The sequence below is a fragment of the Acipenser ruthenus genome, chromosome 45 (genome assembly GCF_902713425.1).
Source record: "Acipenser ruthenus chromosome 45, fAciRut3.2 maternal haplotype, whole genome shotgun sequence".
NCBI lineage: Eukaryota > Metazoa > Chordata > Actinopteri > Acipenseriformes > Acipenseridae > Acipenser > Acipenser ruthenus.
The window spans coordinates 6647808-6665667 of NC_081233.1; the positions used below are offsets into that span (position 1 = coordinate 6647808).

At 42.8% G+C, this 17860-nt stretch overlaps 1 protein-coding gene across 2 annotated transcripts in view; it reads left to right on the plus strand.

The window, feature by feature from the left end:
* Nucleotides 1-17860, plus strand: part of LOC117966955 (low-density lipoprotein receptor-related protein 1) — a 137050-nt gene that overhangs the window by 71084 nt on the left and 48106 nt on the right. The window contains exons 14-27 of one of the 2 annotated variants that reach the window (XM_059013235.1): nt 539-728; nt 1506-1631; nt 2116-2256; nt 2852-2977; nt 3440-3556; nt 7132-7212; nt 10687-10854; nt 11899-12081; nt 12347-12547; nt 12746-12991; nt 13327-13524; nt 14470-14674; nt 15706-15870; nt 16734-16978. In XM_059013235.1, the coding sequence (XP_058869218.1) occupies nt 539-728; nt 1506-1631; nt 2116-2256; nt 2852-2977; nt 3440-3556; nt 7132-7212; nt 10687-10854; nt 11899-12081; nt 12347-12547; nt 12746-12991; nt 13327-13524; nt 14470-14674; nt 15706-15870; nt 16734-16978 (2392 nt within the window). The remainder of the gene's footprint in view (nt 1-538; nt 729-1505; nt 1632-2115; nt 2257-2851; nt 2978-3439; nt 3557-7131; nt 7213-10686; nt 10855-11898; nt 12082-12346; nt 12548-12745; nt 12992-13326; nt 13525-14469; nt 14675-15705; nt 15871-16733; nt 16979-17860) is intronic. The other variant, XM_059013236.1, reaches the window with a different exon arrangement.

Sequence of the window (17860 nt, forward strand, 5' to 3'; positions counted from 1 at the left end):
CGAAGTATCTCAAATCAATGTTGTTCAGATATTCTAGCTGTTCACATGATGAAAAATTGCTTAAAAATATAATCTGCAGCAATTTGCAATAGAAAAAGTTGCTTTGTGTTTCATAGGCTGTACACAGGAACTCAGAACGATGTATGGGAAAAGTTTGACATTACAGTTCATACAGATAATAAATACCTGTGCCATTACCTGCATAGGTCTCCCATTGCAGGGTTTAAAGGAAACGCACATCATTCAAACATGGAGTTTTAAAACCTAGACTCAGATATTCAAAGCTTACTACGGACGGCACCTGTATTAATTCTACAAAACTTGAATAAAAAAAGATATTATTTAAGACCGCTCAAGCACTTAAGTTCATTGTTTCTCCTTTTGTTAAATAAAAAGCAGGTCCAGAATTAAAATTACAGACTAAATGTATATTTTTGGAAGCATTCAATATTTTTTATTGGCACAGCTGTTCACAGTTAGGCATTCCAGGTTTAAAAGGAAGACTTGCCCATTCCTCCTTTCTTTCCTCGTGCTGCAGACGGTGTACGAAGGGAACGAACTGAACCACGCCTTTGGCCTGTGCCACTACAACAACTTCCTGTTCTGGAATGAGTACCGCAGCGGCAGCATCTACAAGCTGGACCAGATCACCAAGACCGTCACCCTGCTGCGCAACGAGCGTCCGCCCATCTTCGAGATCCGCATGTACGACGCCCAGCAGCAACAAGGTATCCCACAGAGAAGAGGCTTACCAGCCAGCTCCTGAATCAGCACAGCTAGCTATACAGCAGGGTGCACGTTTATTAGAACACCTCAAGATTTGGCATTTATATCCTTTCAATACCTACCTGCGTGAAAACATCAGGGTGAGAGAATTTCAATTTTCGGTCAGCAATCAGTGATATAGAAACAATAGGCACTTGTGTGTGAATATGTTCAAACACTTTGTGCTTTAATTAGGCATCTTAAACAACTCCTGAAAAGCCTCGTACATTTTAGCATTTGTGGCTTTGTGTTTCTTTTCTCTTGCTATTTTAAATGAATTGCATGCTTGGCCTATTAAAGTCATCAATTAAATTAGACAGGCACTAATTTGCCTATTTGGACACATTTTCCAAGATTTTCAGTTCCAGTGGTTTGATTTAATATGCACAACAAATAAACTACAGAAGCAATGGGGTGCTCTAATACATTTGTGCACTGCTATATTTAAGACAGGACTGTGCATGTGTGTGCTTCTCAATTACATTGATATGCAGATCAGATTCAAGATACCTGTTCAAGGAATCGATTACGCAATCCTCTATATGTTTTGCAGTACATGAATACAGGTGTAATTTTATACAGGCAAGTCATTGTTATTGAATACCAAGAAAGCAATCCTTAATTCGTTCTCTTTGGAAAAGCCTCATTCCAACCCTTATTGATATGGACAGGCAGTGGCTGTTGCTGCTGTTTCTGCCTTTATACGAAGTCCTGAGTAACGTGCCGTTTGTCATGGGAAGTAGGTTCCAATGCCTGCAGAGTGAACAACGGAGGCTGCAGCAGTCTGTGTCTGGCCATTCCTGACGGGAGGCAGTGTGCCTGTGCCGAGGATCAGATTTTGGACTCTGACAACGTCAGCTGCAAAGGTACACCGCTTCGCTTTCAAGTACTGTGATGGCAGGCTGTTTTAAGTCACTAGTTTCACTACACTGTGTTAGATGCCAAGTCATCAGACTTGTGGCTGTCCCAAGATTTTGTGTGAAGGGTGGGATCTTTCCAGTAGTATGTGATATTAAAACCATACTGCAGTTATTTGGTAACGCTGTAAGAAACTGAGCAAAGCAGATCAATGTTTTCTGTTTGTTTTGAGTTTATGTATTTTTACTGTAGATGACTTTCTCAGTGCCAAAGTGGATATTGATTACCTAATGTAACACTGGTACATTTTTCATGGCCCTTGTCTCAAATTCAAAGTGTTATGATAAGCATTGTTATAATTGGACACAAAAGGTGTCTGGTACAGTTTTAGATATATCACTGTTAAGCAGAAGCGGTAGCATGGATTACACAGTGGAAACTGAGCCAGGTTGTGGGGCTGTATGAATCTTGTCTTTTGTGTTTGATCCCCAGCAAACCCCTCCTACATCCCTCCCCCTCAGTGCCAGGCCGGAGAGTTTGCCTGCAAGAATAACCGCTGCATCCAGGAACGCTGGAAATGCGACGGAGATAACGACTGCCTGGACAACAGCGACGAGGCTCCTGAACTCTGCCGTACGTTCACCCCTTCATCTGCAGGGCTGTTAGAAACGAGCCACTCAGAGCAGGGAGGCATAGTGCAGCATACCTGCATGTACAAACACAGAGACCCCCCGCACACATGTAGCACAACTGTGGTGGAGATCGTGGAACAGTAAACGGCCATTAATTAATTTCAAACTTGATTGGAAATTCCCTTCAATCACAAACTTGATTCAGAGATGGATTCAAAGATGGAAAGAAGACTCTTATTGCATAGCAGTTTCACCCATTCCAGGTTTTGTTACAAGCTTGATTGGCCACCGTGTGTAGGTAACAGTGATTAAACTCTTGTAAAACCAGCATCAAACTGCTGTGCAATGGGAGTCTTGTTTCCATCCTTGGAATTACTAGAAATGAGAGGATTTGTCTTTTTTTTAATCTTAAACTTCTCATCAGTAATGAAATAACTTTACTAGGCATTGCCATCTATAATGCAACTCCTTGATGCCACAAGCCAGCGATGTGATGCGGGCGTCCACCAACTCAATCCAACGCGGCCCTTAAACGGTTGCTGGTTCCACGCGACGTCCCGTCAGTTACCAATCCCATTTTGTTTGACCCACAACAGATCAGCACACCTGCCCTTCGGACCGCTTCAAATGCCATAATAACCGGTGCATTCCCATTCGCTGGCTCTGCGACGGGGATAACGACTGCGGCAATGATGAGGATGAGTCCAACACCACCTGTTCAGGTAATGGCATGCTCCGCTCAGGCCAGATCTCTTCCTTATTGTATCCCTATGAAAACCCCCTCTGCCCATGTGGTTTCACCTGCATCGATGCATTTCACAAAGGAGCTAGTTCTTTACAAAACAGATGCTTCGTAAATGTAATGACAGACATTTCAACTAGATGTCTTAATGGCTTCGATGTTGAAATGAGTTTTGATTTGCAGGCTGGGTGATGTGCACTCCACTTGATAGTGTGAAGTATCTCCTAATAAGGAATGTCCCGTTAAGAGGAATGTGTATGAGGTGATTTAGCTTGTATTGGACATTAGCCTTGTAGGGGTGTGAATGACACTAGTTACAGCTGGTCACATAGGCAAGGAAAAAAAAGTCAGGGGTTCTTTTTTTTTTGCAGTTTCCTTGAGACTACCCAAAGTGCCACCCCCCTAGATACTGCAGCTAAATTGAGTGTGTTTCTCTCCCCAGCACGGACGTGCCCCCCCAATCAGTTCTCCTGTGCGAGTGGACGCTGTATCCCCATATCCTGGACCTGTGATCTGGACGATGACTGTGGAGACCGCTCAGATGAGCCTTTATCCTGCGGTCAGTAGACCACGTTAAGCTCTTTATCGAAGCTCCCGTTCTCACCTTTCACACATAATGAGAGACGCTGATCTGGGAACAATGATCAGCTTTGACCCCCAGTGTATCCATGATGAGTCTCAATGTACGGTCAAGGTGTTACATTCATAACCCCAAACCACCTCTTGATCCCCTGGATAGAGAAGGTTGCTTTGTCAGGGTTGTTTAAGAGATACTTGTATTTGTGCTGTAACCCCCCCCCCCCCGAAGTAGTCAAATGAAGCCTCAGTTCTGAATTCTAGTCGCTACCAGCTTGTGTCGACTCCTGAGGAAAGGGTTAAAGGTATTTCTGAAATCCGTAACATCTGTTTGTTCTGGCAGCTGTGAAATGACTAGTTTGGCACTAGGCTTATAGACGAGGGGTCGTTAAACTGCAGATGTCTGGTTCTTCGAGTGTTTTCAGATGTATTGAGAAGAAAATATACGGTTCCACTTACAGTAGATGAGAGAGAATACATCCAAAGAATCTGCTATTCGTACTGCGTAAGAAAACAAACTTCTGTCTTCCCGGAAGGGTTGATTTGGAAATGTGTAAATAAGGGATTCTTTTCTGATTTCGTTTAGATAAAAGCTGTTTGCTGATATGAACTGATTATTTAGGCATGTGGTAAAAAAGGAGCTATTGTGCTTAGGGATAGGGTTAGGGTTGTTCTTGTATACCCTCAGATAATCAAAATAAACAGTATTACATCCTTTAGATTAAAAACAAATGCTTGAATATATGTTAAAATATGATGCACTTATAATACCAAAAATGAACTTCCATCAGTTTACTGCAATTATTATTTTGAACCAAAACTAATGTTTTAGAAATGAACGCTTTTATTAAAAATTCATTTTTCTTCTAAAATCAGAGATGACCGAGGACGCATTAAAATGTATATTGTAGGCAAAGCTGAAATTTCCTATTTGTAGCAAGCCCATTAAAAAAAGCTGCAGTCTGGTGATTTAGCTGTTTTAGCTGTAACATGCGGTATCCTCATTTTCCATTAGCAGCGTCTAGCCGTGTGACCCTTTTTTAAACTCTGAGTTTCTGACGTGTGTGTGTTCTGCTACGATAGCATTACAAAAACAATGCAGCCTTGCTAGTCCTGTCATCTTCTGGCATGGAGGGCATTTGTTAAGATGCTCGGTTTTTCACACCTCGGTGAAAGTGAATCAGCCATGGCACAAGGGGTGGGGTTTGATTGAGTAGACAGGCAGTTTATTGTGGCAAATATCTGAGCTCCATTAGATTGTGGCTAGGGACTGCTTTGTAAACCCATGTATCTTCGCTCAGTGCACAGTACAGAGAAGAGCTGCTTACTGCACTTTTAGTCCAAATCCAGACCTAAAGTAGTTTTAGTTCAGTAGTCTGACCTGTTGTGCACTTATGTTCGCTAAATTGGTCTAAAAACACGTGTTGCAGTAAGCATTCATTGTAAAACACGATATCCAGTTCTACAGCTGATTAAACCAATTGAATGGGGCATGAAACATGAACCAGAACTCACAATCCTAGTGTAGTTCTAGATATCATGTTTTTTTGCGTTTTGAGTCCGGAACTGAAAATGTACAGCATGTCATTTTTTTAACTTTCTTTTTAACTTTTTGTGTCGGCAAACACTGTTGATCTGGGGGTCTCAACCCATCAGAGTAGGCTTGGAGCATTGCTTGCCAGGCAATGCATTATGGGGGATTATTATTATTTATTTCTTAGCAGACGCCCTTATCCAGGGCGACTTACAATCGTAAGCAAATACATTTCAAGTGTTACAATACAAGTAATACAATAAGAGCAAGAAATACAATAACTTTTGTTCAAGCAAAGTACAAGTGTGACAAACCACAATTCAATGATACAGCAGATAATAGTGATAGTTACATCAGGATATGATTAAATAGTGATAGTTACATCAGGATGTGATTAAATACAAAGTACTACAGGTTAAACACTTGGCAGATTACAGTATTCTGAAGTACAGGATTAAATGCAGTAAAATAGGGGGCAGATAAGAGCAAAATAAAGCACATTTACATGAAGGGTGATAGTGTCCCAGGATACAAACAGAGGAGTTCTACAGGTGCTGTTTGAAGAGGTGAGTCTTAAGGAGGCGCCGGAATGTGGTCAGGGACTGGGCAGTCCTGACATCTGTAGGATGCGCCCATTAAGTGCTGTGTGGATCAATAAAGATCCATTCACATCCTATTTAGTGGTTTGTTTAAAACAGTCTTGCTTTATGCTTCAATTAAGGAGATCAATGTGCTGTATTGGAAACTTGGGGAGGGGGGGGACTGGACGTATTGGAAATAGATGATTGATCCACAGGTTAAAGGGTTTGCTAAGATTACATTGTTGAATAAGATTTCAGGCCCATTAAAAGTGAAAGAGAACCCAGCAAAGTTGATCTCTTTCTCGCTTTTCAAATTAATATGTAAATGACCTTGATTCTTCTGCTCACTCGCTAGTCCCCTGACGCTCTGCCTGCCAGCCTGCTCGATTCTGAGACGTGATTCAGATGCTGAAGACTAAGTCATAGCGATTTCTTATTTTAGGCGGTTTAAAAGAAAAGACAGCTTTGTAATTTGGTGTCTAATTACCTGGTTATCAGCGGTAGAACGGAATTAAGTCTGGGTGACCAGGGAGAAAAACAGGTTAAGACTGTTCGAAACACGTAAATACACAGACACATTAATTACTCAACAGGGTGCAAGGTCGATATTGTATGTGTTCATTCAGTGTGATTTTTGAGAAACAGATTCAGCAAAAAATCTTTTACATTGCTCTGCTGCTTCATACAATGTTTTTATCCATTTTCTTTTTATTTGTTTGTTTGTTGTTTCTGTGAAACCTTGCCACCCTTCTGGGATTGATTTGAAAATGTGTGTGGGCCTTTTGTAATGGAGAGAGAACAAAATACACTCTGTTGCAGATTGTTACAGGAAAGCGGGCCTCCAAAAATGGATCACATCCACCCACTGGCTATTAAATGGATCTGTGACCATAATCATTTTTCATTAGTTCAGAACAAACCCACAAGACACAGAATTTGAGAAGAGTGATATTTGTATTGAAGATTATGGAATATGATACGGATGAGTCATTTGGTGTCAAACCCGCTTGATTTGAGGGAGGTGTAGGGATGTGAATCAGTAGCACATAATGAGGGGTACATGCCTGGCTTATTTATCATCTCCTGATTGGCTAGCAGATGATGTAATGACTGTGGGGGCGGTCCTTCCTCCCGAACTAAAGTCATAAACTTTTATTTGGCACACGTTGGCATGATTTGCTGTGCTGGTTGGACAAACACCCATCTATTTTTTTCTTTTCCTCTTTGTGTTGCGTCCAGTAGGCTTGACATTGAATTATGAAGTTCCAGATGGTTTGGATCAGATCAAGATATTCAAGTGTTTGTGTTCTCTACTATTAATTCTTGCTTTTGTCCTTAATGCTTGTTCCATTTCATTCTACAGTATATTGATGCTAAAAGCTCCTTGGTGGTTAAGTTTTCCAGTTCTCTGTTTATTAATGCAGCCTCTTTCTTTTTCTACAGCGTATCCCACCTGTTTCCCCCTGACTCAGTTCACCTGCAACAACGGCCGTTGCATCAACATCAACTGGCGCTGTGACAATGGTGAGTCCCCCAGCCAACCCCCCTACCTCCTTCCCTAACCTGTACTCTGCAGGCCTCCGTGCTGTACTGTGCTCACACAAGCGAAATCACCAGAAGCAAAAATGATTTAAACAAGGCTGGCTCTCCAGTACTTCACCCCGGGCACACTTGAAAGAAAGCCTTTCAATTTTAATATCAATACATTTTGATTATTAAGGTAATGACGATCGTACGAAAAGACAACTTGCCAGTAAAGCCAGCCTCCAATCTTCTACAACTAAGCATACATTATTTAGTGTGTGTGTGTGTGTGTGTGTGTGTGTGTGTGTGTTACCAGTCTGTCTTCGATTTAATTTGATTTATTCTAGTAGTATACCATTTTTAGAACTCTCCCTCCTCACTCGTTGGTCATGGTTGGCTTTTGATTGATTTTTGCTTTGTTTGTACTGTGTCAGAGCTGCTTGTTGTAAAGGGTATGGCTGTATCACAGTTTGCATTCGTCACACAAAGCAATGAAAACACAGCCTGACTTTTGCTCTTGTTTTCCTCAAAAGGGGACATTGGCATTCACGCTAATCCACACAGGAAGCGTGACCTGCCATTGACCCAGGGGGACGGGATCAACACAGGGGTCTGCTTGGCTGGCTGGCTGAGCAGTTCACAGGGCAGTGAGGCCATACTGAAAAAAAATCTATTGGTTTGCAGTAACCCAGTTTCCCCATCACAGTTTTAAATACATAAACCTGAAACGCTGAAATAAATCGGAAATCGTTTTCATGCAGTGCCAGCACCTGGTTAATGCATCTGCGTAGGGTGTTGTTATAAAGGATGTTAGCTCGTGCAGTTTGGGTGAGAGGACCATACAATGCAATATAATTTGCTTTTATGTAGTGCTCTTCACACAGAGCATCCCAGGGCACTTAATATTAAAACACTCATTTTTAAAAAGTCATTGGCCAATCAATCCAGCTTAAAACCAACGCAAACGTAGATTTCAAATTTTGATTTGAAAGATTTGACTGTGCCAGCATTCCAATGAGCATAACAGCTAAAGGCCCTCGCCCCTCCCGATGTTTAGACAGCTTTTAGGAACAAGCAAAAGTTTAACGTTCACTGATCTCAAGGTGTGACTATAAAGGCCCCAAAACCATGAAGGGCCTTATAAGTTGCAAGCAGGCTTTTAAAATCAGTCCCGAATTTAAAATGAAGCCAGTGCAGTGATTTAAGAGCCTCAGTAATGTGTCGTCAAATAAAGCTTCTGTTTTTAATAAGAAGCACCTTACGCATGACTTGTTCTAAATCCCCAAAATTAAGATTGTACTCATGAGCTACTACTAAAACATAAAACAGTTTTTTAAACTTTAGAAACAGATGTATGTTCTGTGAACGGGGTGACTGATCTGTAGACAGGAATTTGGATGCGTCCTTTGCAAAAACACAAATATTTTGCCACATAAATCAACCCTTTACCGTAATCATAATAAAGGATTTTCTTTGCAAACACCCACAGACATACCCTTTCTAACCACGAGGTGTCTGTTTTTTAGTTTAACTCCCTGTCTGATGTTTTGTTGGTCTGCTTTCTCATGTTTGTGTTTTTATGTTTCTTTAAAAGGAAGCTTGCTGGCAAAGCTGTACGGTTTTGTCGTCATAATTATAACCCTCCCGAATTGCCTCAGACTGGGTTTGTTTATTATTATACTGTGGTCAGTGCCCTCAGAAACATGATAATCTTGAAATGCTCACACAAACAGCAGCTTAATTTAGATATTTTTTTATGTGAAATTGCATCTAAACAATTGATAATAATAGTAAATGTACAGTAATTAATCAAAGTACTTTAGTATGTTCACAGAGTTATTTTTTTTAATAATTATACCTTTGCGTTTTGTCTTTGGACACTTAACGCATTTATCAATACAGATACTAGCGCTAAATTACAGAAGCTGTGTTTTCAACAGCTCAGTATGAAATCAGAGGTGAAGCTTTTCAGCAAAGACTGCTTGTTTTCGATGGTGCCTGCAAGCTCCCTGGAAGACGTCCTTGTTTGTGTTTGTGTTTGTGTGCACTCCGTGCCGACTCTCCTGTCTGGTCTGTGTTTCAGAAAAGGATTGTGGGGATGGCTCTGATGAAATGAATTGCCCGAACCCTACCGGTTAGTGCATAGATCAACATGCACCATCCTGCGCGCTGCTAGAGCAGGGTCTTAGAGGGGTTACTTTCCCAAACCAGGGCGGGGTGGAGGCTCTGCTTACGCTAATAGCAGCTTGTTTCGCAGACCCTGATTAGCACTAATCTGGGATTGCTTAAAAGGTATTATTAGGTGGTCCAAGTGCTAATCTGTAAAACCAGCCACAGGTGTCCTCAGGGATGGGAATAAGACTCCTATTGCATAGCAGTTTCAACCATTCCAGGTTTTGCTACGAGCTAGGTTGGCTATAGTGTATAGTTAACAAGCCCAGCTGTGTCTTACTCAACTCACAGTAAAACCGGGAATGGATCAGTGGGAGTTTTATTTCCATCCCTGTGTCTTACACTGTCGCTGTGCAGTTGCAGCTGATCCAGGGGCTACCCGTCTGCATACAGGGGCTTATCTGCAAGCAATTCCTTGTGATTGTATGCAGTTAATAGCAATAGCAGCTCTAAATCAAATGCTTGGCTTAATGGAGCCATTTTTTTTTTTAAGTCAATCTATGTAATTCATAGCAATCCACTTTTTAGTCTAAGCAAACACAATTAAGTAATTGGTTAGTCTCTTTGGCTCCTCTGTTTTCAGTTTCTGCCGAGCTACAGTAGATATGTAGATTTTTTTTTTTTGGAAGTACTTCCATGCTCAATGTATCGGATCTGGGTACATTCCTTCATGGTGCATGGGATGATCTATGCAGTTTCTGTGATTTTTTTTAAAATTTTATTTTATTTTTTCTTTATTTGCTTTCAAGTATAGATTCTATACATGTAGTGCAACTGTAGGTTGTAAACACGCTGAAGAAGATTAAAGATTACATGTACATGTTTGATTATTTATAGTTGACTGTGCTTTTAAAAGCTAATTGAAACAGTGCTAACTAAGGTATATTACAGCAGTTCCATAATGTGTTGTATGTGCTTTCATTTACATAGTGGAAATAAATAAATGAATGCAATTTATTACCAGTAGTTACCTTCTCTCATTTCATTGTGATATAATCAAATACAATGACTCCCAGCTTAGGGTGCAGAAGGCAGCATTAGTTTGCGAGAGGAAAACACATGGGCAGTGTTACAAAACTAGAAAACACAAGAGGTGGATTCTTATATTAACCTTCTGAGTCTATTTAAATACACACTGGAGTAAATTACCTTTGATACGCAGTGGCCCATGTCGTTATCTCTGACAGCTAACCAATTGGTGAAGTCCTAGAATGCTAACAATTTAGTACGGCAAAAAACGAGACGCCACCAGCCATTTCTAAGGGTACATGTGTAGGAGAATGAATCGCTGTTCTGTTGCAGATAATGACTGCGGAGACAACAGCGACGAGGCAGGCTGCAGCCACTCTTGCTCCAGCGCGCAGTTCAAATGCAACAGCGGCCGCTGCATCCCGGAGCACTGGACCTGCGACGGGGACAATGACTGTGGCGATTACAGCGACGAGACGCACGCCAACTGCACCAACCAAGGTGAGCACTTACTAACGGTGCGGCTGTGCGGCTGCATGAAAACGGAAATGTTCCTAGCGCAGTTTAGACTTGCACTCCCTAATAAGAGTTTCCCATAGTAAAAGCATAGCCAAGAGGTATAGCAAAGCATATTTAACCAAAACAAAAGGGGTAAACTGGTAAATGCATAGTATAACCATGGGCGATTATTATAAGGGATCTTTGAACTCTGAATATCTGCCCAGTACTGTACACCTCAACAGTACATAAATGGACATGGGAAACCCAAAACCAGAACACTAGGTTAGTTGACCTTTCTGGAAGTGAATAGCCAATGCTTTCCCCAACAATTCTTTCCCCAAGTCTTATACAGTGGTCACAGAAGGCTGCTCGGGCAGGCTGCCTGATATGGATTTGAAGCCTCTCAGTTGGGCAGTTAAGGGAATTGTTAATTACTTAGGTGTGGGGCTCCAAGCAATCGAGATGACAGAGTAAAGATGAGGGCTGCATCTGTAAATCCTTGGACACTTACTGTCACGCTGGCCAGCTGTCATCCTCATTGATTGATTTATTTTTAACACAAAATCAATGGCCTGCGTCTAATAAAAAATGGTCTAAGAAACAGAATTGGCTTAACTGTCGCCCCTGTATCAACGCTCTGCTGGTTCAGAAGAGAGAAAATTAATTTTGCATTGCAGAAAACCTGAGAAGTAATTTTCCTTCTTGCAAGTCTAGATATAATTGCTCCATGGATCAGCGTATTGGAAATACGGTTTTTGGATCGCTAAGTTACCAATATCATTTTTGTAATATGCATGTTGGGTCTTCAGGAAAAAAGAGCTGCTGTGATCCATGCCACATGGATAGTTGACTTGCACCACTTATTAAAATAGTTACCTTATTACACATCACACAATAGCCCATCAGAGTATCGTGAACTCAGTTCTTAGATTAAGCTTCACGGGTCTTCAAAGTTGCTGCATGATCATTGACGGGAGATTAGAACATGCTTCATCCAGCACTGTCCAGAAACTCACTGTGTATCCCCTCCCCCTCCTCCCCCAGCCACTCGCCCCCCCGGGGGCTGCCACACAGATGAGTTCCAGTGCCGCCTGGACGGGCTGTGCATCCCCATGCGCTGGCGGTGTGACGGAGACACGGACTGCATGGACCTGAGCGATGAGAAGAACTGTGAGGGGGTGACACACATCTGCGACCCCAACGTCAAGTTCGGCTGCCGGGACTCCGGTGAGTACCAGGACCCGCTGAACAGCCAGAGCGCCCCCCCCCCTAAGTCAGGAGTCGTGCTCCCAGTACTGCAGTGCAGTGCCGTTTTATTTAAACTACTGTAACTAATGAAGGGTGGTATTTCAGTACATTGTAGTTAAATGTGAGGAATATCTTGAAACTATCATCCATACATTTGGTTACACCACTATACAGCAGAATCCTACTTTGCCATTTTAACATGTGTTTTGTGTGTGTGTGTGTGTGTGTGTGTGTGTGTGCGCAGCACGCTGCATCAGCAAGGCCTGGGTGTGCGATGGGGACAGCGACTGCGAGGATAACTCTGACGAGGAGAGCTGCGAGGCGCTGGTGTGCAAGCTGCCCTCCCACTCCTGCGCCAACAACTCGACCCTGTGCCTGCCGCCCGAGAAGCTGTGCGACGGAACCGATGACTGTGCCGACGGCTCTGACGAGGGGGAGCTCTGCGGTACGTACAGGAAGTACAGGGCAGGGGACTGTTTGTATGTGACACACAACAAACACTATCAATCTTACTGTGTATACAGACGACATGGCTCCCTCTGAGCTGGGAGACTGCTTAGTTTAGGAGATCCTGTGCAGAACCTGCCACTGCTGAAGTCGTTACTGACTCATGAATAATCAATATTGTGTGTGTCCTTCACAGACCTGTGTGCCCTTGGGAATGGGGGCTGCAGTCACAACTGCACCGTGGCTCCTGGGGAGGGCATTGCCTGCTCCTGCCCACTGGGAATGGACCTGGCTGCCGACAACAAGACCTGTCAGATGCAGAGCTTCTGCGCCAAGCACCGCAAGTGCAGCCAGCGCTGTGAGCAGGACAAGCAAACCGTCAAGTGCTCGTGCTACGAGGGCTGGGTGCTGGAGCCCGACAAGGAGAACTGCAAGAGTAACGGTGCGTTGGAGAGGCCCGCTGCAGGGGAGGGAGAATTATTATCCCCAGGCTGGGGAGGTTATTGAGTCAGAATCAGGGGATATAAGGAGATGTCTCTCTATACTTATGCTATACAGTGGCTCTACTTCATGGTGACGGAACATTATTCAACAGGTTTCATTCGACTTCCATATAGATGCTTTCTCAGGAGTACTGACACCTGATCAAATTTCTTTTTTTTTTAATGAAACGGAAATATTGTACAAGCTGCTACTTGTACTGCAACTCTGAGTAACCAGGAACTTTAGGCTACCGGCATTCCTTGATTTTGTATTTCCTTTTTTTTTTCTCCTCAGACCCTTTCAAGCCGTTCATTATCTTCTCGAACCGCCACGAGATCCGTCGCATAGACCTGCAGAAGGGGGACTTCAGCGTGCTGGTCCCGGGGCTGCGGAACACCATCGCGCTGGACTTCCATCTCAACCAGAGCGCCCTCTACTGGACAGATGTGGTGGAGGACAAGATCTACCGCGGGAAGCTTTCCGACAGCGGTGGTAGGGTCACTAGACGTCCCGCTTTGACCGGGACCGCCCCCCTTTTTTCCCCATTACTGTTCCGATATTTTTCCCCAAACCTTACAAAAGTCCCAGTTTTCTAATAGACCTAGATAGAACTTTTTGAACATGCACAGTCATTTTTTCGTAAAGTATATGGGAAACTACAAAGCGGTATTTAATATGTTAACGTAACGTTATTCAGCAGGTTTCATTCGCCTTTATGAAGCTAAATTAGTTAATTCTATAGGGTGATGCAGAACTTTTGGCCATAGCTGTACAACCTCCCCAAACCAAATTCTTACTATAGAAAGAAACATTCTCATTATGCAAGAGCTTAATTAGGATTTTCAAGCTTTTTCTCCAATGATAATTACCCTCTGTCTGCCATTTGACGCTTTAACTTGATTTGAGCTTGGAAGAGCCGAGGGAAAGAAAAGCACTGCTTTGGTATTCCGAGCCTGGGATTTTAATTGAGGCTGTCTAAACAAACGAGAGCGCCTGGCTGGCAGGGACTGCAGTGAATTACAGTCTGCTGTGTCTGGGTGTTCCTCTTGGATTGGATGGGAAGGGCGCAGCTGGATCCCGCAGAGACGATGGCAGCTGACGGCATCTGTGCAGTTGAGCTTCTCCTCCACAGAGTACACTGTGTCACCATGGGCACAGAGACTGCCTTGTTCCCTAATGATGATTGGCTCAGTTTGCTTGTAATTAGAGTAATTAGAACTCGGTAGACAGCCACAACTGTATAACCCCCCAACCCCCCCCACCCCAATTTTTTTTTTACATTGGGTTTTTCAGAAGAACTTTCTAAAGCTATACATAAGGACAAAAGAAGTTCATGTATTTTGCAATCCGGAAGCCTATGGTGGGTTGAGATTCTTGTTAGGAGTGTTACGGCTGTAAGTTTATCAGTTTGGTTGTGCCTGTTTCTCCCTGCTGCAGCTCTGACCAGCTTCGAGGTGGTGATTCAATATGGCCTGGCCACCCCCGAGGGTCTGGCAGTGGACTGGATCGCTGGGAACATCTACTGGGTGGAGAGCAACCTGGACCAGATCGAGGTGGCCAAGCTGGACGGGACCATGAGGACCACACTGCTGGCTGGAGAGATCGAGCACCCGCGGGCCATTGCGCTCGACCCCCGGCACGGGTGAGGACTCAAAGTTAACTCTGCCCCAACACTAATAATCTCTTTTAAAATATCATGTGATTCAAACCATTCTAACGCAGATACACGTTTTGAGTCGTGCCACGTTCACTCAATAGCAATTCAGAGTCAGGTTGCATTCGTTGCAATGTATTGATTTGTTGTGCATATGAAATAAGAAAAGGAACACATGGCCAAAATTGTGTGTGTGTGTGTATATGTAATTATACACACACACACATTTCAGTTTTTTATTTTTCTTAAAAATATTTCCCAACATAAAACCAATGTCACCTTACAGTAATTGATTTTGAGTTCCAGTGTTTTAAAATAAAATATCAAACAGAACGAAATTTCAATGTACCATTTGTAATTCAGTAATATGAGAGAATTGATCAGGGGTCTGAATACTTTTGCAAGGCACTGTGTGTGTGTATATATATATATATATAGCGAGCATCGCATTGTAAGGAAGCTGATTTCTTAGGTCCTTTAGCATCGGCTAAACCAACATGCCTTAAACACCACACACATCCAAATCAGACGGCAGCTGCTGATTGCCTGCAAGGCTGTGAAATGAGTCTTTAACTTAAAAAGCTGCACTGTGAATTTTAATGGAAAGTAATGATGTGCGCTGTGCCTTTTAATTAGTTTGTTTTGTCCGTCACACAATTGCGGGTTCCTGAAGGGTTTGCAAGAATCTCTCATTCCTTTTTTTAAAATACTCAATCTGTCCAGCTTGGCTGTTCCCAATTGGAAAGTTAAGGAATGAATTAATTCATTAATTGATTTAACCATGGGACTTCCAGTCCAGGTTTTTGTTCCAACCACCCCCCTTGCTTATTACATAAACCTCTGACGTATTCCTAAAGTACATTGCTTATTAAATGTACTTTTCATCATTTAATTATACTTATTAAACATGTAATGGAACCGCCCTAGCCTAGCATTAGGTTTTTGTTGGGTTTGTTTTTCTGGTTTTCCATCGAAGGCTCCTTGTTCGTCAGTTTGACCCTCTTTTTCTCCTCCCCCAGGATCTTATTCTGGACAGACTGGGATGCCAACCTGCCTCGGATTGAGGCTGCCTCCATGAGTGGGCAGGGCCGGCGAACCATCCACAAGGAGACTGGGAGCGGAGGCTGGCCCAACGGCCTCACTGTCGACTACCTGGAGCAGCGCATCCTGTGGATCGATGCCAGGTAACCTCAACTCACACACCCTCCCCGTAGCCTTCCTGTAACTTCCCCTCAAAGAGTAAGTAGTGGGGTTCCGAAAAATATAGCGTTACTCGTCCCCACGTGTTGCTACAACTGTTTAAATAACTACCTGTAATTTTTTTCTTTTCATTGTTAACATCCTGATAACTTTTTACACTTAGCACTTGTTGTTACTGTGTGTCTTCCTATAGTGATTTAGAGGACAGATCTCAAACCCCAGTGCACTAGAGCAGCCATTTTGAAAAGAGCTTTGAAACAGACTTAAGTTGTAAGTGTAAAAAGTTGTCAGGATGTTAACAATGAAAATAAAAAAATGACAGGTACGTTATTTAAACAGTTGTAGAAGCGCGTGGGGACGTGGAACGCTTTCTTTTCCACAGCCCTGCTACTTACTCTTTAACATCCTGTTCTGTAAACTCTCAGTCCGTTGGGGCGCTGCATTGGTATTCAGCCCTTTCAGAGCCGCGAAAGCTGCTTCCCTGCAAAATTGGCTTTGACTTAGCTGGTGATGTGAAAGTAACAAGGTCTTTAAGATGGGAATTTTGCCTACAACTGCTGACCAAAAAGGAAATATTTTTTCTGGAAGTTTTCACTTTTAATGGCACTGCTACGGTGTACCGTATATTTGCAAAAACAAACTTTTCAATTGCCACATTTTTTTTTTTATAAGTGTGTCGAATCCAATGCAGTATTCTCAATTTACTTTTTCCTTCTCTGGAGATCATATCCTGTTTGTGATTGCAGTGAAACATTTGTCATCGGGGCAGCGTGCTGTAAAATACTGTCAGATCTGTTTTACAGAACCCTTTTGAAATGCACTGTATTCATGAAATTGAACGCCGCAGGTCCGACGCCATCTACTCTGCTTTGTACGACGGCTCTGGTCTGATCGAGGTGCTGAGGGGACACGAGTACCTGTCGCATCCCTTCGCTGTCACCATGTACGGGGGAGAGGTCTACTGGACGGACTGGAGGACCAACACCCTGGCTAAAGCCAACAAGTGGACCGGGCACAATGTGACGGTCGTGCAGAGAACCAACACACAGCCCTTTGACCTGCAGGTCTACCACCCCTCCAGACAGCCCCAGGGTAAGAACTCCTAGCAAGGGCAGTAGATAAGAATCCCATTGCATAAGAGCTATTCAGCTTTGTGATCTCTTGCTCATTGATGGCAAATGTGGGTCATAATTTGAAATGGGGCAAAACGATTACCCTCATTGATTCACAAAAGTTGCTCATCTTCCATTTTTTGTTTTCCTTTAAGTATGAAATCGTGTATAACTTCGTGGAAGACTGACATAGATCCAGTTTAAACAGGGCTGTACACAAATGCCAAATATGTTTTGAAGTACATTCAGTGTAGAAATGTCCGCAAGGAGAGAATGCTTGAAAGCTGTCATTAAGTCTAAGAGGTTTCAGACACAAGCCCAGGGCAGTGCTAGATCTGAGTAGCATTGACATCTTCACTCATGTGTCTTTACAGCTGATCTGCACCAACATCATGCTGAAGCCTCTGGCTATGGTGTTGACAGCGCAAACATGCTTTGGTTCACAGTAACTTGCTGGCAGGCATCTCACATCATAAGTGCCACTGATGCTAATAGCATCCAGCAGCTTGTGTCATTACTGGATCAGGACAGACAGACTGGCTCATGTAATGTTACTGTAATTAAGATTTGACTTATAATATTGATTAAATAAAGAAATATATGCAAAGACGACCTAATCTGTTTATCTATAACAGGTCTAAAATGGATTAGGTATAATGAACTGTATAAATATACATACCGTACTGTACATATGGCACAAGGCAATTTAAACTTTTAACCTTTCTGGTATTTCTTTTTAAACATTTCAAAGCGCCTGCTACCAGTGGTCTAGTCCTAAATCCTAAATCCTAAATGAAGGTACCGGAACACCACAAAAATAGCGATTTTCTGAAACCAGAATTATAATACAAATTTGTATACC